A 21951-nucleotide genomic window follows, 5' to 3' on the forward strand; every position below is an offset into this window, starting at 1 on the left:
TTATAGTTCGGAAGTCATGACTCAAAGAGATTAATTAAATTGTCCAAGGTCATATCAGAGTTGAGTGTCAGAGGAGAAGAACCTAAGCCTGCTACCTAACGCCATGTGTTCCCATATCACAAAGCCTCACCCTGGACATCAGCAGGATGGAATGCTGTACTTGAACGAGTATCTGCCTCAAAACAAAACAAAACACAAACACCTACCCCATAAAACTTTGTGTGTCCTGATTTCTTCTGGCAATTCAAGGCTAGCATAGACGTCACTGAAATATAGCTCCCCACCATGCTGAAACAGCAGAATTAATCCAAACAAGGTTAAAGATTACATTAGTCCCTGATAGCAAAGAAAGGGATGAGGGGATAAAATCAAGTTTTTAAAAAAACAACAGAAGTTCCTGAGTTGACCCTTTTTGAACAAATAACTACTTGCTCTCTCTCTAGTTACAATCAATAGCCAACTGCCAAGATTTTTTTTCAGTGCCTCAGCCAATAGCTAATAAAATAACTTTACAAACTTAATCAATCTGAAGCAAAGCAGACCAGGCTTTCACAAAACAGAAGTAAACAGTACTCATAAAGTCTCCTTCCTTAAAAATTATATAATTTTTGTAACATTGTTATTTATTTTTGTAATAACACATTATCTTTTTAAAATGTCCTTAAAATCTCAGGCATATGAGTTAGCAGGAATTTTAAGATTTTATTTAGCTAATTTCAAGAGCATTGAGGTCTAGATTCTACAGTAATGTCTCTACCTTCTACAAGTACACCCTGGTGAAAGTAATGAGCTGGTCTATATAATGGCATACTAATTAAGACACTGTTAAATCATCCCTGCATAGTGTCCAACTCTTTTCAACCCCATGGACTATAGCCTGCCAGACTCCTCCGTCCATGGAATTCTCCAGGCAGGAATACTGAATTGGGTAGCCATTCCCTACTCCAGGGGATCTTCCCAATCCAGGGGTCTCCTGAATAGCAGACAAAAGCTCTTGATCTCTGCAGCAGTCTTATAAACCAAGAATCTCAGAATCTTCTATCATGAAGAAATACATCTCATGATACATACAGAGGGTGTGGAGCGCCTGCAAGTTTTCCTTTAAGAGAGTAGTGTAAAAGATTCCCCTTCTGTAACTTCCCAAAGATAATTGAATACTGATGGGTACAAAACAAGGAGCCCTGAGAAACACTGTCCATGCTAGGAGAGTATATTCAAAATAACCTTAGGAGTCAGTCCCAAGGTCCCCGCAGCTCTGCAGATGCTATTCTAGGCTCCTCTACAGCAGCAAGCAGGAGGAAAAACAGTCAAAAAAGCAAATTTTAACATATTCAATCACAATTGTGACTCTCAGATTTATCACCTTTTGCAACCTGAGAGGAAAACAAATTCATATCTCAGGTATTCCAGTCACCCCCTCTTCCTGCCACTCATTTCTAATTTAATGGATAAATTAAGAGTTGGAGCTCTCAGCTCAAGGGGACAAGGACAGGACAGAGTCCATGTGTTCTCACTGATGTTCAAAGACAGCCTGTCTCCCTCTTCTCCTCACCTTTAACACTCGATATACCTCCTGCAGCACTTGCTGTTTATCAGGTACAAGGTTAATGACACAATTGGATCTAAAAAAGAACAGAGAGAACGTCAGCACAGCTTCAGACTACTAAGACACCCTCAAATCCTTTTAGTCCCTAAAGGGGGTTCCCACCATTTTCTCAAAGCTACACCATTTTTCCCACCTCCCTCTTCTCTTCCCCACACTCAACTTGTCCCAAGATAAGGGAGATAGAGTGTTTAGAATCTTGATAAACTGTTAGCAAGTTTGAGCGTGCAGAAAAAATTCTGAGGCATGATGTTGGCCATGCAACAAAATGACCTGGGACCAGACACCTATTGCACAAGGCATTTCTTACACCACATGTAAATAGGTTGAGCTCCTCAAAGGCAGCTTTATTAAGGCTATCACTTGGGCATGATTTGACAACTCGGAGGAAAAACAGAAACACAGAATCTTATCATTTGCCATGAAAATAATACTAAAAATAACAGATCAATGTATATTATACAAGCAGACTCAGGAGTCTTGCTAGTCTTTTGGGTGCATTCATAGACCACAGTTCAGCTTAAAATCTGTTCTCTCTTAGGCTAGTATGTTAGGTAGCTAGTGGACTACAAGTACCTCAGGCTAGCTCCATCCTGTTGTTAAGCCAGGCTAAGTTTACTTTAAGCCCCTAAATGAGAATCCATTCAACAAAAAGTGGTGATGTTTGTGTGTTCAATCATAAATGGACTATATTCACAACAGTCAGGATGCAGACCTACATAACAATATCATAACTCTCATTCTTGATTCCAGCCTCTTCCAACTTTTCTATGTAGCCATGAATAAAAGTCACATTGGGTGCCTGGAACCCATATTTTTCCATGTGATATTCAATGTACTTGTTAGCTACTTCCACCTACAGGAAGGAAAAAAATAGATTTGATAATCAACATTTTTGAATGCACTAATATTTTCCTAAAATTTCCTATTACTAATGGAATATACTCCCCCCAGACTATTTTAGGTAAGTAAACAAGGTTCATCTGGGCAAGGAGAATTTACTACAGCATAGGACAATTCAATGGAGCATAAACCCACTGTTTGATACATGGGTTTTACTTGAATAAACTCTTCATTCAAGAAAATCTTTCATGATAAATGGTAGAAAGAAGGAAAAGATCAAACTCCATTCAGACATCATGAGACTCATATATCAGATCAAACCTCTGACTCCCTTCTCCCAGAGAGGCCCCTAAACATCAAAGTTCTCAGCTTCCAGGTTAGGAAGCAATAATGGCAGAAATGAGCATTGCATTTAGCATCTTTCTTAAATTATCCTTGACATGTAACAAGGAAACAACTTCATCTCTAAAAGACTGCTTTTCAGAATTCTTTCCTCCTTATCCCTGAAATTGCCTCACCTGACCTTCTGTCATGTCTATTCCAGTGACATGTCCCTTCTCACCAACCAACTGACTGAGAGCATAGCAATCTCTGCCACTTCCACTACCCAGGTCCAAAATCCAGCAGTTTTCCAGACACTCAGGGATGACCAGACCACAGCCATAATACCTGGAAAATAGAAAATATATACATGTGTCTATTATTTTCCCTCTAGAAACTATAAGACATGGAACCACTAAATCTTATAAATCCTTCCTCCTTCCCTTCCTCCTTTCCTTCCATCATTCATTCAATTTCTCTTTCAGTGTTTAGTCTCCCCCAATACACTGGAAACTCCATGAAGGCTGACTATCACTGCTTTGTTACCATTGAATTGATGGGCACCGTTCCAGGTAGTAAGACAAATAAATCAACTAAAATATTTGTTAGGCACTAACTGAGCATCTAATGCAGGTCCAGGACAAGCGCATTACTGAAGAAGAAAGGTAAGACAAGTGTGTTTAATGGGGGAGGTAAAACACAAACACAGAAAACATTTTCTATTATTTACTGAAAAACAGTGGCACAGGAAGTGCTATAGTGGTTTGGGGAAGCAGTGCTCAAGGATCGAAGACTGCTTCACAAAGTAGGTAGGACATCAGTGAGGTGTTGGACGGGCGGGATTCAGAAAGCATTCCAGATTGATAACAGCATGCCGGGCAGGCAGAAATCATCTTGGCTGCGTTGATGGTAAGAGGAAAGGAAAGGTCAGCCTAGAGTAGTCCAGGGCATCACAGAGGGAGCCAAGATTGGTTAGGAAGGCAGCGCCAAACTGAACAGGTTGAAATGTCAGGTCAAAGGAGTATGAATGTATCCTGTGAGTAAAGGGTAGTGCACTGGGGGGGTGGGGGGTTGGAGCGGGGAGGTGAGGGGGTGTCACTGGATGTTCCTCAACAGAGCAGTAAGATAATCAGTGCTGTGCTTCACCGATTTTATGACAGACAAGGCAAGGCCCATGGACTGGAGAAGGCGGGTTAATTCTAGTGACCTGGCATCACTATTTTTTGAGAAAGCTGCTGTCTGGGGTCTTCATGGAAGCAGCACAGAGCACTTTACCTCAAGGATACTTCCTCATGTACATTCTGCAGGGCCTCCCGGATGTGCTGGGGGACCGGCCTGGCTGCAGTGACACAGGCATTGGTCTGGAGGTCTGCTGACTTCTTCAGCACCTGCCCATAGTAGGTCTGACCCAGAGGCCAAAGGTGGGGTGAGGGATGGGGAAAGAAGAGCTGGTGTCCACTGGGGCAAGGCCCCTGCACCCACCAACCCCACTCCAACGCACTGAGGCCTGGCCGGCCTTTGCTCCCTGTAAAGCTCCAAGCCCGGAGGTGGCCCTGCCCCCACCCCAGGAATCCTGGCAGGCCAGGCCGGGCTTCCAAAGGCCTAATGTCCCCACTCAGCCGATGCTCCACCGCAACCACAGGCCCTACTGCTGGCACCTGCACGTCCTTCCGGATCTCAGCGTCGCGCGGGGTGGCCACTGCCGGGAGGGAGAAAAGGCAGCTGAAAAGCCAGGGCGCTGAGCCCAGCGTGGAGGCGGGGGAGCCCCGGGGCAGAGGGGTGGCTTAGGGCCGGAGCTCCCAGGTGGTGGCGACAGTGGGAGGTGGGGGGAGCAGAGTTTCGGGCACAGGGCCTGCTCTGGGGGCGGGCGGAGAGGAGAGGACCACACTCACTGTCTCCACCGTCTCCGGACTCCAGGACTTGAGTACCCGCAGACCGCTCTCAAAGGCCCCGCCCCGCGGCGCTCTTGAGGCCCCGCCCCCAGGCAGGCAGGCCTTATTCCCCGCCCCCGCCCCCGCCCCCGCCCCCGGGGCAGGAACCCACCTGTGCAGTAGGAGGGACCACGTGGCCCCATGTGCTGCTCTGGCCCTACTGGGCCTAATGTCAGCTTGGCTTTCGGTCTTTGCAACCAGGAAGAGGCTATTACTGTTAATTAGTATCTTTCTTTATTGCTCGACTGTAATTTTCATTTTATAACGCTCATATTAACACCCATACATACATTGATTTTTGCCCCTTTAGGGAATGAAATCACCTTTTCTCAAATCTAGTTTTTAAAGTCAAGTATATTGAGATATAATTTACATTCAGTAAAATTCACCTTTCTTTGTAAGTGTACAGTTTTGTGACTTCTAACAAGGTACACATCACTATAATCGACACTCTCTCACCCAAAACAGTTTCTTCATTCCTCTTTGTATAGTAAATCTCTCCACCTCCAGCTTTTAAACAACCAGAGATCTATTCTCCCAACTTTCCCAGAATGTCACAGCAACAGACTCATACATTATGTAGTTGTTCACAGTCTATATTGAATTGTATTTAGGGAAGCAACTTTGATAGGTTCATTTTTAACCTCTAGTATCTTTTGGTCAATTCACTTGTTTTCTAAGTATTATCATCTCATCTCGCAGAAATTTTTTTTAATTTAGTTTTTCCTCCACTAATACATTTTATTTTGTGGTAACAAGAATTCCTATTCATTAGGATAGTAAGGAGATATGGGGTTTCAATTAAAAGGATATCTGAATGGAAAATTTACCAAATTTTACTTACTTTTCAATCTCATCTGATAATAACAATTTTCCCAAATGTCAGTTAGTTTTTAAATATTAAGAAGAAGTTGTTGTGTTTTTGTATTTTTAACAAACTAAACCCATGGAAATGATCCTCGTTGGAATATTCTTATAGACCAGAATATTTCTAACTATTAAGTATGTAAACATAAGTTTTTTAAAAAGTAAATTTTTATAGATACCTGTTTTTTGGCAATCATTTAATGGTGAAAACACTCCTGAATATTGGACTGCAAGTCCTTGGACTGCAAGGAGATCAAACCAGTCAATCCTAAGGGAAATCAGTCCTATATATTCATTGGAAGGACTGATGCTGAAGCTGAAACTCCAATACTTTGGCCTGGCCACCTGATGCAAAGAGCTGACTCATTTGAAAAGACCCTGATACTGGGAAAGATTGAAGGCAGGAGGAGAAGGGAACAATAGAGGATGAGATGGTTGGATGGCATCACCGACTTGATGGACATAAGTTTGAGCAAGCTCCGGGAGTCAGTGATGCACAGGGAAGCCTGGCGTGCTGCAGTCCATGGGTTCACAAAGAGTCGGATAGGACTGAGAGACTAAACTGAACTGAACTCCTAAATAATAAGTTTTAAAAACACTCTCTCCATTTAAAATTAGTTCCTTTAGAAAAGTAGTCACTTTCTCACTCATTGTTAAAATGGTAACTTTATCTTGAAAGGAAAGAACTGTATCATTTTCTACTTGTTCACTTGTGCTTGTTTTATTATATTATCTTCAATTTGCGGTTATTCACAAGAACCATTTGATAAGCCTTAAATCCACTTAACCACACATAGATATGCTACAATTAAACAAACCACCATCAACTTATACTGGGTTATTCCCAGTTTTCCCTGAAGTATCTAGTGTGCAGGGCTGGTTTTGGACCAGATGGCTTATGAACATCACTCATTCTGATTGGTCAGGGCCTCAGTCACAGAATTTTTTTGTTTTTAGTATCACTCCTTGGAGAAGGAAATGGCAACCCACTCCAGCATTCTTAGCTAGAGGATGCCACGGACAGAGGAGCCTGGCAGGCTATAGTCCATGGGGTCACAAGAGTCCGATATGACTTAGTGACCACACCACCACCGCCACTACCACCATCACTCCTGCTGAATGGTACACATGCTGTGTAGACTGAGGTAGAGCTCTCAAATCAAGCCATATTTAAAATATTAGCAAACGCTAATTTTCTCTTTTTTAATATTTATTTATTTATTTGGCTGAGCTGGATCCCAGTTGCAGCATGTGGGTCCTTCTTGTGGTGAGCAGGACCCTTTTAGCTGCTACATGTGGGATCCAGTTCCCTGACCAGGGATCGAACCCAGGCCCCCGACACTGGGAGCACAGAGCCCTAGCCACTGGACCACCAGGAAAGTCCCTAATTTTCTCTTTTAAAAGTAAAGCATAAACATACACAATTATTTTCACGTTTTCTTTCCTTACCTCCAAGGATGGCCTTGTGTAGAACTCCACACATCTAACCTTGTAAGTTACTGGTTTGACAATTCCAGCATGGTCCAGAAAGGCAGATTTTGGTTTAATACACAGAGCCATCTTTCAAGTAGAGCTTCCAAAATGGCCAGCATCCCCAAGTAAAAGATTCTCCAAACATTAGAAGCATTTAAACAGAAGCTATTAATAGGAATACCAACTGGTTGTTTACCTACCAGAGATGCAGCAGCAGGGGTAAATGGGTTAAGATTCAGTTCCAAAAACCTCTCCTTTGTATGATGCTAAATAGTAGAAATGACAGGGACCCCCCTTGTTTCTGGGGCTTCCCAGGTGGTGCAGTGGTAAAGAATCCACCTGCCAGTGCAGGAGATACAAGAAACATGAGTTCAATCCCCAGATTGAGAAGATCCCCTGGAGGAGGAAACAGCAACCCACTCCAGTATTCTTGCTGGAAAATTCCATGGACAAAGGAGCCTGGGGGCTACAGTCAATGCAGCCACAAAGAGCCACTACTGAACACACACACATATCCTTGTTTCAATTTAAAAGAAAAGTAACAGATAATAGCAAGCTAGACTAGCAGTCAAGACTACCAAGCTCAGAGACTTTGGATAAGTCATTTTATCTCCCTGCCTATGTGTTTTCATCTGTTAAACATGGGGCCAGAACTTAATCACTTGTTAGGCCCCATACAGCTATAATATGCTGGAGTCCTATGATACTTTCCTCTAAAACATACTTTTAGAGAGTTTTTTTAAGTTTTAATTAGAAATAGAAGTTGAATTTTTTCTAATCCCCTTTTGGTGTTTATTATAGTGATGTATAATTTTTATTGTTTCCTAGTAATCTAATGTATTTTGCAGTTGTTACATCAACTTTGTAATTTCGTAATTATTTTGGCAACTCTTCTAAATATTTCTCTATTTGATTTTTTAGAGATTTTATTAGGATTTTTGCATCTACATTCATAAATAAGTATCTCCTAAATAGCTTTATGTTATCTCGATTTATTTTTTTTTTTATGAAAATTACATTTACTTCAGCAAAGGCACTGGGTATCTTGCTATCATTTTCTATACTCTGGGAGCATATGGAAATGATTTGTTCTTTGATACTCTGGAAAAGTCTCAGGATAGCCATTACAAACAGATGACATTTTAACTGGTTATTTTTGACAAGTTACAGATTATTTCTCATAACCAGGTGGGACATATTCTTTTTTAAATGTTGGTTTTATAATACTATGCCTTTATAAGGAGCCAGACATTTTGATACTAATAATTATTTAGCATCAAACTGATTTGTTGTTGTTCAGTCACTAAATCGTGTCTGACTCTTTGCAACCCCATGGCCTGCAATGCACCAGGCTTCCCTGTCCTTCACTTTCTCCCAGAGTTTGCTCAAACTCATGTCCATTGAGTTGGTGAGGCTATCCAACCATCTCATCCTCTGTTGCTCTGTTTTCCTCCTGCCCTCAATCATTCCCAGCATCAGGGTCTTTTCCAATGAATCAGCTTTTTGCATCAGGTGGCCAAAGTACTGGAGCTTCAGCTCAGGGTTGATTTCCTTTAGAATTGACTGGTTAGATCTCCTTGCAGTCCAAGGGAGTCTCAAGAGTCTTCTCCAGCACCGCAATTAGAAAGCATCAATTCTTTGGTGCTCAGCCTTCTTTATGGTCAACTCTCACATCCACACATGGCTACTGGAAAACACATACCTTTTGTCTATACAGAATCAAACTGATCATTCTTTTCAAATCTGATTTGTATATCTCCTATTAAATTACAAATGTACTAATTTATACTTTGATGATTGAGCCAACATTTTACCAGTTTAATCTATAAGAACCAATTAATGTTTCATATATTTTTCACACTTTTGTAACACATGCTTGGTTTTCTTATTCTACTTTGATTTCTTTTGTTCTCTTTCTAAATTCTAACCACAAATCTCTTGGGTGCAGGGCAGGGGGTGGGGGCGGGGGCATTTATTTCTACTTTATCCCTAATATAGAGGGCTTCCCTGTCCTTCACTTTCTCCTGGAGTTTGCTCAAACTCATGTCCATTTAGTCGGTATGACTTTAAAGTATGACTTTTTTCTTTTATAGTACTGCTTGGGTGTCACCACATAAATTCACTTGCATAAAATTTTAATTTTCATTATTTTGAAATTATCCTCCACATACCCTCTATAACCCAGATGTTATTTTATAGAAATATCTTTTGTCTCCATATGTTTGATCACCATTTAATTCTATATAACCTGTCTATTTCTATAAGAAACAATTAAATTATGTATACATTTCTGCCTATTCTCATATTTGTCTACTTTTCTTTCATGTATTTTGGCATTATGTTCTTTGTTGGAGAAGACTCTTGAGAGTGCCTTGGACTGCAAAGAGATCAAACCAGTCAATCCTAAAGGAAATCAATCCTGAATATTCACTAGAAGGATTGATGCTGAAGCTCCAATACTTGGGCCACCTGATGCAAAGAGCTGATTCATTAGAAAAGACTCTGATGCTGGGAAAGATTGAAGGCAGGAAGAGAAGGGGATGACAGAGTAGGAGATGGTTGGATAGCATCACTGACTCAATGGACATGAGTTTGAGCAAGCTCCGGGAGATGGTGAAGGACAGGGAAGCCTGGCGTACTGCAGTCCATGGGGTCACAAAGAGTCCAGCATGACTGTGTGACTGAACAACAACAACAAACTAGGTATTCATTATTTAATGTAAATTTCATCTTTAATTTTAATTGTGAAAATTAAGTTGTAAAATTTATCTTATCAGATACAACATAAGCAATATTGTGCATGTGTTCAGTTGCTAAGTTGTGTCCCGCTCTTTGAGACCCCATGGACTATAACCTGCCTGCCTCTTCTGTCCATGGGATTTCCTAGGCAAGAATATGGGAGTAAGTGCCATTTCCTCCACCAGGCGATATTCCCCATCCAGGGATCCAACCTGCGTCTCCTGGATTGGCAGGCAGATTCTTTACCACTTGAGCCACCTGGGAAGCCTAAGCAATTACTGCTTCTTTAATATTTGTTCCAGCATATGTTAATTTTTTTCATCTTAAATATTTCTTTGCCTTGTGTATATCTGGATGGTTAAACTTTGTTTTGTTTTCTAAACTGGTGACTTTAAAAAAAAATCAGTCCTTGGATTTTCTAAGATAATTCTACCATACGATAACAATTTTGTCTCTTCATTGCTAATAGTTACATTTAATTTTAATTTCTGAACCAGGTGTGGCTTCCAGCGAAATGCTGAATAGAAACTAATAGTAACATCCTCTGATAACATTTCAGATGTTTTACTCCTAATATGACAATTGATGTAAGTTTGCAACCATTCTTTTTAAGGTAAATTGAGCCTGTTTACATTTAATAACTATAATAAATGTTTATAGAATGAATACATAAGTGAATTCCTTCAGACCTATTTTTTACTTTAAGTTAATGTGCATATATATAAAATGAGGAATACATATATAATCTAACATGATTAGTCAACTTGATGATAGAGAATATGAATTAAATTGGACTCACATTTGCTTTTCTTCTTTCAGTAAAAACACGATTTTCTTATGTCAGCTTTCTCCCAATATTTTAGTGAATTAAGAACAGAGTTAAGCCAGGTTGGAGTCCCATTTTAAATTCAAACAAAGCATAGACATTCAGACTTGAGAACAAAGGCAATAACATTTAATAAGATAAATTCAGTGAACATGGGTATATGTCTACAAACATAAGGTTTTCTACATGGCACAACCTTATACTGCAATCTTGGTAATTTAGCTGCGTTCTCACTTGGCAATAATGTCATACAAGTGAATTTGCTGACGACTAGCAAAATTACAAAATGAACCCAAGGCCACTTAATCAAGAGTCACAACAACAAAGAAACCCTAGGAATGAAGGTCAAGGCAGGAGGTTGCAGCTGGCCAGATATGATACCATTTGCCTAATTTTCATGAAGGAATTTGCTCCAACAAATAAAATAAGTATCTCTTCTTAGTTACTAGAAAAGAAAACAACCGGTATTACCTAATCATCATTCTGTGACCATGAAATTAAAATATTTCCTGAAAGTATGATTAAAAGAAAAAAGTCTTTAAAAAATATTAATCATTCTTATAAATTCACAGTAGAATCTCTAAGTCTGAATTTAAAACACTACTCAGTATTTGCTTAAGAAACACATTTAGACAACATGGCTTTTGACATATTAAAATTCTGTGGGAAAAACTAAGACCTCTTTTAATTTTGCTTTAATATCAAACTAACAGAACAACTTAAAAATTAATTAAGAGCATGCGTTGGTTTGATTTAAGAAGTGCTTCTAAAATTTAGTCACCTAATTTCCTTTCAGGAGAAACTGTTCATCATCACAGATCTTTTCTAACTTAACTTTTGGAAAAGAAAATGGAAAATCAAACCCATAGCACATGGTTATGTAAGATACTTCCTCCTCAGGGTCAGGCAAAGAAGTGCTTTCGCCCTCTTCTAACTCGTTCTATTTCAATAGATGATTCAACTGGTCCTGTAGATTTGAAGACTGCTCAACACTATAAATTAGGATAGAGAAAAAAGTTTATCTACACTGGGCATCTTGTCGTCATAGCAACCCCTCTATGCAATCATATTTTCTTTAGGCTTTAAATGTGGGGGCTATAAGTGGGGTCAGATTCATGACTGGGTGAAGAGATAGGGGTGTATTTCTCTACATTCTTTGTTTGTAATGGTTTACTATCCCTGAAAGTACAATATCATATGTTCTCCCTAGAAAAATGGAGAACTAGATACTGGAAAAAAAAAAAAAAAATACTGTGAAGACATTTCATTGTGCAAATGATTTGCACAGAGTATTTGCACAAAACATATGCATAGTTCTGTTGAAGCTAAATCAAAAATTTATTTTGGTCCACTGGCGGCGACCATACATGTTTAAAACATGAAGAAAAGATCTGTAAAGCCAATTATTATATAAACAATATTGCTAGGGACTGAAATATTCCACTTAAAAAAAATACACACACACAAACACACAAGTCTGTTCAATGACTGCAGAACATTTACTCTACTTAACAAATATTACCAAAGTAAAAAGTTGCCTACTCCTTAAGGTTGGTTCTCTATACCCTATAGCTTTTAGAAAGCCTGTGCTAGAAGTGAATTGACTTACTGCATGCCTTTGAAATATTCTTTATATTTTCAATGAGCTATCCTAGAACATAAATCAATTTAAGGGTCTATGTCAACCAGAGTTTTGTACTAATCCTAGGCCCAGCAGTGTAATTCCCCCCGGCTTGCTACAGTTAGGTGGCCCCCTACTCCTCTACCTTTGGGGTTACTTACTTCTTCTGAATAGCTTCTTGCCTAAATCAGAAAAGGAAAGAGGAAAATAAACATAAGAAAATGTAGCAACCAGAAGAAGTTATCTATGGTCAGATATATACATAGGAAGGACAAATTTCCAGCTTGTCACATTTTCTATTTCTGTCCATCCTATCCTAAGATTGTAATAATGAATCCCTCTTCACTATCTGAGTGCAGAGTTGCTGAAAAGACGGATTTTACACCTAAAGATGTAATAATACTCCATCAGAGTGAGGTATGTAGTCCAACCAACTATAAAGATGGCTCAAATTCAGTTTGGGTATGTGAGCTGAAGGGTCACATACCTGATAGGTACATAACCTAAAAATGAATGTTTTAGCTATTTAAATATCAAGAGTTAAATTCCAAATCAGATATTTCCAATAGGTACGTAAGTGTAATATCAACTGCATAAAATAAAAAGCAAAATGAAGTAAGGTGAAGAGTTAATTGTAATTTTGTCCAAAACTATAACGAAAAAGGGAGTCTCTATATTTCAGAATCTGCTGGATGATTTGTATGCAATTAGGGCTCATGGCAATCCATTCCAGTATTCTTACCTGGAGAATCCCAAGGACAGAGGAGCCTCGAGGGCTCCAGTCCATAGCGTCCCAAAGAGTTAGACACAACTGAGGTAACACAATTGAAGTGACTTGGCACACACATGGGAAGGTAAAATAAAGATCACTGATGTACTCCATTCCCCAGGGAAGGTGCAGCCACTCTGGGAAAGCCCTCAGGCACAGACAGTTGACAAATACCACTTAAGTGCCCACCAAGTGCCAAGGGCTACTCATGTGTGTGGTCCTGGATGGGCCCTGGCCTTAAGGGGTTTGCATCTCTCCTTCTAAGAAGCCCTCAAAATATGAGGGAGGTTCACAAAGGTGATTCCCACTCTGATCGCACCCTGTACACCAACTTCTTCTGCAGTCTCAGGCATCTATTCCAGGGGGAACATATCCTTGACTAATCCCCTCCCCCCCCCCGCACCCCTCCCACCTCCTGACACTTTACTCCTGGCTCCCGCCTTCAGGAAAATAAGCAAAAGCACAAAGGCCACAAGAAGCAGCCTGCAGAGAGTGACTGTGTAGCAAGCGCAGCAGGCACTGGAGAGCGCATACTCACTGGTACTGAAGATGAGTTGTTATTATTGCCATTTTTCTTAAACTCTGCATTAAAAAAAGAGAGAGAGAGAAATAGAGCATTCCACTTCCCTGAAGCCACACAAACTGTGCACATAAAACTCAAATCGTAACAGAAATTGTTTCTTACATCTTCTGAGTGTAAAATGGCATCTTCCTGTAGTACCATGTTTCGAGCTGCCTGACCTAGCAGCTGGAAGACAAAAATAAAATGGTAATAATCAAAATTTCCAAACTTCCTGTAATCTTCTCTCTGCAGCTGTTCTCTCAGGGCCCTCTCTCCTCCCCTACTCTGCCACCCCATACAAATACAAACCCTCCGAATGTAAAGGAAGATAATTTCCCATTTGTTCATGTTGAAAACCCATTTCATTGTCACTGTGGCAGTGCTGGCATGGGCTCGACATCTGTTCCAAAGGCCATTGCCTGAGAAATCAAGTCCTCCAGAATGCTGAGCTTATTCATCAAGTGCTGGGAGGAAAAGTCTGCGAACACAAACTTAGGCTCCACAAGCCCAGTGAGAACCTAACTTCTGACTCTCTAAGGCAAATTTGAGATTTGGAGTTGTTTGGGGGGAGGGAGAGGGCAAGAGTTAGGATAGGGCTTTAAAGGACAATGGGATGTAGCTGTTTAGAAATGGAATGAAAAACATAGATGTAGGGGGTGGGGAGGGGAGGAGGGTGCTCGGGAAAGACCTGGGAAGAAGTTTGGGATTCAAAGTGGGAAAGCACTATGTGAAGAATGGCCAGATGGAGCTGGGGAAGAGAAAAGAAAGGAGGAAGGTGGCAGTGGATTTTAATGAATTCACTGATAGCTGGGCCCTATGGTGGAGAAAGAGAAAGAGAGAGAGAGAGGCTGAGTGAGCTCTGTTTCAGCTGGGTGGCCTGCACGGAACGGCAAGAATAAATCAACAGAGGTGTTTCACTTCCTGAGGCACTCTGTTACTGGCAGACATGAAGTCCAGCCATGAAAGGGAGCTCCTGTTACGTGTGTCTACCAATCTTCCCTGTTCCCTTGGGTCAGATGACTTCAAATTAACAAGAAACCAGCACTGATCCAGCCTCCCGACTTCTCTCCCTATAGCAACTTTTATTTTTCTTTTTAACTTCAAGTTAGTAAAATTTTACAGGCTTCTAAAGGCAAAACAATAAAATAAGACCTTCTATCCAGCCTCTTCCTCTCCTGGTATCTCTTCTCTATGCATACATATTTTTTAAGTTAGTTTTTGGTTTATCTTTCCATTGTTCCTTTATAAAACAATGGACATGTGTATATATTTTGCCCATCTTACATAAAATGTCACCTACCATATGCACTCTTCCACATCATGCCATGTTCACTCAATAATATATACTGAGATAGGCCTACAGCAATAAATATTGAATCTCCACCTGTTCTTTTAGAGCGGCCAAGCACTCCACTGTATCGATGTCTCATAAGATTATTTAACCAGTCTTCTACTAAAGACTTTGGGGCTGTTTCCAGTCTTTTGTTATTATATTAATAAGGAGTGCTAAAAAAATACCTTACATATCTTTTTGTATCTTTTTGCCCGCATATCTTTGGATAGACTCAGAATCTTGAATTGTGATTGCTGGATCAGAGGGTTTTAATTTTGCTACATATTGCCAAATCACCCTCCCTGTTAAGATTATATCATTTTGCATTCCCACCAGGTAGCAGAGTTCCTGTTTCCTCCCTGTGGCCACTTTTAAATGGCAAACTCCAAACTCCTACAGACAAGGGATGGTGACCAACAAATTGAAGATTCTAATAGTATCTTCCTCATTCATTCAACAAACATTTATTAAGTACTTATAAGCCAGTAAGAGACACAGCCCCCATCCTTTCAGGGCTCACAGGCTGGGATTACAGAGGACAAAGGTCCTACGATACCCTGGGGTAGGTGCTGAGGGGATGCACTAGATGCCAGGGGAGCTTGAGGGCAGTGGTGACTAACACAGGGTAGGCGCTCAGGGAAGGCTGCCTAAAAGAAGTGACTTTTTTTTTTTTTAATTCCTGATTTCATTATTTATTTATTATTCTTGGCTGTGCTGGCTCTGCATTGCTACATGTGGTTTTTCTCTAGTTGCAGCGAGCAGGGACTACTCTAGTTGCAGTGCGTGGGCTTCTCACTGTGGTGGCTTCTCTTGTTGCAGAGCACAGGCTCTAAGCATGCAGTCTTCAGCAGTTGCATCTCCCAGGCTCTAGAGCTCAGGCCAATAGTTGTAGCCACAGGCTTAGTTGCTCCATGGCATGTGGGATCTTCCTGGACGAGAGATCAAACCCGTGTCTCCTGCATTGGCAGGTGGATTCTTTACCACTGAGCCACCAGGGAAGCCCAAAGAAGTGACTTCTAAGCTGAGACCTAAAGGCTGGTGCTTAGAATTCAGAAGTATAATGTTACAAAAAAGTGGCATGATTAGATTGACTGTTTTAGCATGTGGTGAGCAAGATGGATTAGAAGGGGTGGGGGTCGGGGGAGCAGGCCTGAAGGCAGACAGATTGGTTAGGAGAACATAGCAGTATTCTAGGAAAGTAATGAGAGTGACCTGAACCACAGAAGTGACAGTTTAAAAAGGCAGGGTGAGGGACTTGAGAGTTATTCAGAAGATAGACCTGATGGGACTTGTGATGGCCTGGAATGCAGGGGCTGTTGGCATGTAGGACCAGGGCCTTTTCTATGATGACAGACATAATCATTGACATTGATGCATTATTTGTTTACATAAACCAGCCAGGCACATAACATATTACCTAAGATCTCCAGTTTCAGTTTCTTTAAAGTAGAACATCTGAAACACACCTGTGAAACAATCTGAGTACAGAAGCTTTGTACATTTCTATGAATTTTCCTCCAGGTTGCTCATACTTATCTTAACACCAGTTTGTCTTATATTCACACAAAACAGCTTTGTTGAAGACTGATGAAGAGGGAAGCAATGCTCTGTGGGCTAAGAAGGACTGAAAATCAGTAACACTCCCATACCTCAGGGCCTAGCAAAGGAAATGGCAAAAATATACATAAGTAACTTTGTTGGTGGTTTAGTCACTAAGTTGTATCTGACTCTTGCAAGTCTATACACGGTAGCTGGTAGCCTGCCAGGCTCCTCTGTCCATGGGATTTCCCAGGCAAGAATAGTAGAGTGGGTTGCCATTTCTTTCTCCAGGGGATCTTCCCAACCCAGGAATCAAATATGGGTCTTCTTTATTGCAGGTGGATTCTTGACCAACTGAGCTACAAGGGAAGTCCTAAGTAACTACAGAAAAATGCAATATGGTACAAGATAAGTGTCACGTAAGAGATCTAGTAAAAAGACAAGGCTGGTATGCGTGCATGCGTGCGTGTGTGCTAAGTCGCTTCAGTCATGTTCAATTCTTTGACACCCTGCGGACTATAGCCTGCCAGGCTCCTCTGTCCGTGGGATTCTCCAGGCAAGAATCCTGGAGTGGGGTGCCATGCCCTCCTCCAGGGGATCTTCTCAACCCAGGGATCGAACCCTCATTATGTCTCTCATTATGTCTCCTGCATTGGCAGACAGGTTCTTTACAACTGGCACCACCTGGGAAGCCCAAAGTCCATATAGATGAACTTATTTGCAAAGCAAATAGAGACACAGACGAAGATACCAAGGGAGGAAGGTGGAGGTAGGATGAATTGGGAGACTGGGATTGGCATATATACACTACTATGTATAAAACAGGTAACAAATGAGAACTGACTGTATAGAACAGAAACATTTACTGAATAATGTGTGGTGACTTAAATGGAAGGAAATCCAAGGAAGAGGGGATATATGTATACATGCGGCTGATTCATTTTTGCTGTACAGTAGAAACTAATACACCACCCTAAAGCAACTATATTCCAATTTTTTAATAAATAAATAAAATATTAACCAATTTTTAAAATAAAGACAAAGTTCCGGCTTGAGAAGTGTATCAACTCTGTCCCAGAAAACTGGACTGGTTTCAGCTTAACTCAATCCATACCACTTACTGAGCACCCTATCTAAATCTACTACAGAAGAAACTCTTGTGAAAAATGCACAAGGAGCTGGAACGGGAAGCAGCAAGCCACGTCAGGAGAGTCAACATGGTACCGTGGCTTTTTGACCACTTAATCCAGCTAGGGGCCACGAGAAGTGGCATCCAAGAGTGTGGGTTTAGAACCAGTCTGCCTAGGTTTGAATCCTAGTACTACCCCTTCCCAACTACTGCATGAACTTGGACAAGTGAAACTCCTCTCTGTAAGAAAAGCACTTACTTTATCAGCAATTATGAAGATTTATGAATTAAGCTACATAAAACACACACATTAAAAAAAAATAACAGAAAAAGAATCTAAAAAATCATGAAAAGGAGAAGTAGATATGTCTACCACTAAAACTGACTGCAACCAAGGTAAAAGACGGAGCACAGTAAGTTTCATAATTCTTATTTGGTAAAAGGCGACGCAATTTTTCAAAACAGGTAAATTTTCCTCTGATGCATGAGGGTGTGCTCAGTTGTATCTGGCTCTTTGCGATCCTGTGGACTATAGCCTGTCAGGCTCCTCGGTCCGTGGGCTCTTCCAGGTAAGAATATTGGAGTGGGCTGCCATTTTCTTCTCAGGGGATCTTCCTAACCCAAGGATCGAACTCACAGCTCCTGCACTAGCAGGCGGATTCTTTACCTCTGAATCACCTGGGAAGCCCTCTGGATCCTAAAATGAGTATACCACGTGGAACTTCATACAAAGCATATCTGGCATCACCAGATCAATTACTTCAACAATAGTATTATGGTAAACACATTTTTTTATACAGTTGTTTCTTATAGCCACTATCAATAGAAACTAAGGATATAAGGTAAAAGCTAATTTTGTAAAGATCATTCTACCAGACCCTAAACTAATACTTTGAACATTCATATATGAAGGTGAAGACTTGCAGACAGATCATGCTTGCTAAAGGAACTATATAACTTAATGGAATAATAATAAAATGATGAAATATGAGGAAAAGAAGAGTGGGGAAGAGAGAGTTGCTATTATGATAAAACTAAGTCAAAAATCAAATATACTTGTTGAAAATGAGTAGCTAAGATACAATGCTATTGGATTAATTATGAGCAAGACAATGGTCTACAGGAGAAATTCAGTTCAGTTCAGTTCAGTCACTCAGTTGTGTCCGACTCTTTGCGATCCTATGAACCACAGCACGCCAGGCCTCCCTGCCCATCGCCAACTCCCAGAGTCCACTCAAACCCACGTCCATCGAGTCAGTGATGCCATCCAGCCATCTCATCCTCTGTCGTCCCCTTCTCCTCCTGCCCCCAATCCCTCCCAGCAACAGGGTCTTTTCCAATGAGTCAGCTCTTTGCATCAGATGGCCAAAGTATTGGAGTTTCAGCTTCAACATCAGTCCTTCCAATGAACACCCAGGACTGATCTCCTTTAGGATGGACTGGTTGGATCTCCTTGCAGTCCAAGGGACTCTCAAGAGTCTTCTCCAACACCACAGTTCAAAAGCATCAATTCTTCGGCGCTCAGCTTTCTTTATAGTTCAACTCTCACATCTATATGTGACCACTGGAAAAACCATAGCCTTGACTAGACGGACCTTTGTTGGCAAAGTAATGTCTCTGCTTTTTAATATGCTATCTAGGTTGGTCATAACTTTCCTTCCAAGGAGTAAGCGTCTTTTAATTTCATTGCTGCAGTTACCATCTGCAGTGATTTTGGAGCCCAGAAAAATAAAGTCAGCCACTGTTTCCACTGGTTCCCCATCTATCTGCCATGAAGTGATGGGACCAGATGCCATGATCTTAGTTTTCTGAATGTTGAGCTTTAAACCAACTTTTTCATAGGAGAAATTATAGAAACCTAAAGACTCTGTCCCCAGATTATTCTGCAAGCATATTTAAGATATCTTCCATTTAAAGAATCCAAACCTGGACATCTTACATGATACACCATGTGCATGGTTGGTCTCTGTAACAAAACGATGGACACGTTTTCCTTTCTCCTGGGTAAAAACCTAGAAGTTGAAAAGCTGGGTCATTAGACCTATTTTGTTTGTCCAATCACCTGCCATATGGGCATTGCTTCCAATTCTGTGCTATTTTGGATAAATGTCTATGAACACGTACAAGTCTTTGTGTGCACATATATTTTCATTTCACTTGGTTGAATTCTCAGGGTACAATGGATAGGTCTTTTTTAGGAGACAGCGTACACATACAAAGCTTGCTGGTGTGAAAAGCCATCAAACAATCCCATTCATGTTACTAGCCAGAGGATGAGAAGAAAATCACGGCAAAGGAGAAAGCTAACAGAAAACCAAAAACGTGACCAGAAAGACAAGTCAGAAAAGAATGAATGTGTGGACACACGATATAGAAGTCTTGAAGGGGACTTCCCTGGTGGTCCAGTGGTTAAGAATCCCCCTTGCAATGCAGGGGAGGCCAATTGGATCCCTGGTCGGGGAGGACCCCACATGCTGCAGGGCAACTAGGCCCCTGCGCCACAACTACTGAGCCCACGCGCCCTAGAGCCCGTGCTCCGCAACAGGAGAGGCCACCGCAATGAGAAGCCTGCGAACCGCAAAAGGAGAGAGGCCCCTCACTCGTCCCAACTAGAGAAAGCCCCCAGTGCAGCAAGGAAGACAGCGCAGAAAAAAAGTCTGAAAGGAATCTGGGATGTTTAGGGCACAACCAGGCGGAATTTGGGGGCCAAAAGGGACAGATCTTCACTAGAGACAACTCTGAGAAACAAATGAGGAACTCGATATGATCACTATCTCATCCGCCTCCTAGCGTAATGTATGCTTTATTATTATTATTTTTTTTTTCCAGGAATAGATGGTTTCATAGGTGGGTCATACAAAACCTTTAAATAAAAGTTAATACCTATTCTTCTTTTTTTTTTCTTTTTTTTTACATTTCAGTGGGTTTTGTCATACATTGATATGAATCAGCCATAGATTTACACGTATTCCCCATCCCGATCCCCCCTCCCACCTCCCTCTCCACCCGATTCCTCTGGGTCTTCCCAGTGCACCAGGCCCGAGCACTTGTCTCATGCATCCCACCTGGGCTGGTGATCTGTTTCACCATAGATAGTATACATGCTGTTCTTTTGAAATATCCCACCCTCACATTCTCCCACAGAGTTCAAAAGTCTGTTTTGTATTTCTTTGTCTCTTTTTCTGTTTTGCATATAGGGTTATCTATATGCAATAGGTAATGTATGCTTTAAAGCACCGATTCTTATCTTTTGGTTTCTTCCCCACCCCATTCCTCTCCGCTCCCTCCTCGGCTCGTAGAAACAGTAGTCCTGTCCAGGGACACACCCCAGAGTGCAAAGCGCGCCCACCGCGAACGAGCTCTCCGCTCTTCTCCGCAGTTCACGGACTACAATTCCCAGGATGCAGTGCGGCCACCCCCACCTCCTTCCACACAGACAAGGAAGAAAAGAAATTCCCAGGGTACTAGGCCCGGAGAGATCACTCCTAGTTTACCTCGGAGCTCCGGGAGCCCTTCAGAACCTGCTTGGTTAGAGCGATCACATCAGTACCACAGGTGTTCACTTTCTCCGTCAGAAGCCCCTTCACGGACTGACCGAATCGCGCTTGCGAATCTGGGGTCCCTGTCGCCATCACCTCGGCCAGTGAACGCCTCCCCAAGGGCGATGGCGAGTCGCACGGGCCAAAAGATGTACAAAGCGGAAGGAAAAGAGGTGGTGTCTTTTTTTCCCCCACCGTGGGAAAAGGAAGAGACGCATGCGCCTAGCGGAGGTTGACCTTTGCTCACTTTAATTTAAAATACTTAGTAGATATCCTGAAGAAGACGCGGCTCAGGGAAACATCAACGAAGAGGATGGAGGACAATTTCAGTAAACCTATGGTTTAAAATTAAAAGGTGTGATGGATTACAGTCCCAATTCTGCCGGTTAGTTGTGTGACTGCAAATTATTCAGCGTCTGCATCTTGTGTTCCTCATCTGTAAAATAGAAATAATAAAATTAAATCTCCCAAGCGTTCTGAGAATCAAGATCATTCAATTCAATTTTAACAAACATTTTGTGAACGAAACACCAAACCCTGTTGGACTGAGGATAGAAAAATGAGATGTAGCCCTTGTCTCCAGTAAACTCCCAAGCTGAAGAGACAAGTAAACAAACAGAAAATCCAGGAGGAAAAAGCCAACAGAAAAAACTGGCAAAGTTCACAAAAACAGACAATTATAAAAGTAAGTAAGATCGCCAATAGGTATGAAAAATGCTTAACCTCTCTAGTAATTTTCAGTGATAAATGACCCCTTTGTTCTATTAAAGCAAACTGATTATCACCTTGAAAAGAATTAATATCTGAAGTGTTTCGTGTAGCTGTTTCTTTTCAGGGCAATGCACCAGACAGAGAG

At 41.3% G+C, this 21951-nt stretch overlaps 2 protein-coding genes across 12 annotated transcripts in view; both read right to left on the reverse strand.

Moving 5' to 3' along the window:
- AS3MT (arsenite methyltransferase) overlaps nt 1-5903 on the reverse strand; it is a 27975-nt gene extending 22072 nt beyond the window's left edge. For 8 of the 11 annotated variants that reach the window (XR_006270741.1, XR_006270739.1, XR_006270737.1 and 5 more), the window contains exons 1-5: nt 4660-5899; nt 2965-3115; nt 2323-2459; nt 1553-1622; nt 207-288 (exon numbers count right to left, since the gene is read on the reverse strand). Coding sequence is in view for 3 of the 11 variants with exons in the window: in XM_043475547.1 (XP_043331482.1) it covers nt 207-288; nt 1553-1622; nt 2323-2459; nt 2965-3115; nt 4660-4841 (622 nt within the window). In the remaining 8 variants the exon portion in view is untranslated. Of the gene's footprint in view, nt 1-206; nt 289-1552; nt 1623-2322; nt 2460-2964; nt 3116-4042; nt 4171-4425; nt 4467-4659 lie in introns of all 11 variants that reach the window. The other 3 variants (XM_043475546.1, XM_043475547.1, XM_043475544.1) reach the window with 3 other exon arrangements.
- A 4807-nt stretch (nt 5904-10710) lies between these two features.
- BORCS7 (BLOC-1 related complex subunit 7) lies at nt 10711-21278 on the reverse strand (the record flags this gene model as incomplete). Its single annotated transcript, XM_043477272.1, has 5 exons — nt 10711-11595; nt 12386-12406; nt 13532-13575; nt 13679-13741; nt 21051-21278. Coding segments are annotated over 5 exons (408 nt in total), but the record flags the coding sequence as incomplete, so codon positions are not given.
- Nucleotides 21279-21951: the final 673 nt, after the last annotated feature.

Source organism: Cervus canadensis, chromosome 8 (genome assembly GCF_019320065.1).
Source record: "Cervus canadensis isolate Bull #8, Minnesota chromosome 8, ASM1932006v1, whole genome shotgun sequence".
Taxonomy (NCBI): Eukaryota; Metazoa; Chordata; class Mammalia; order Artiodactyla; family Cervidae; genus Cervus; species Cervus canadensis.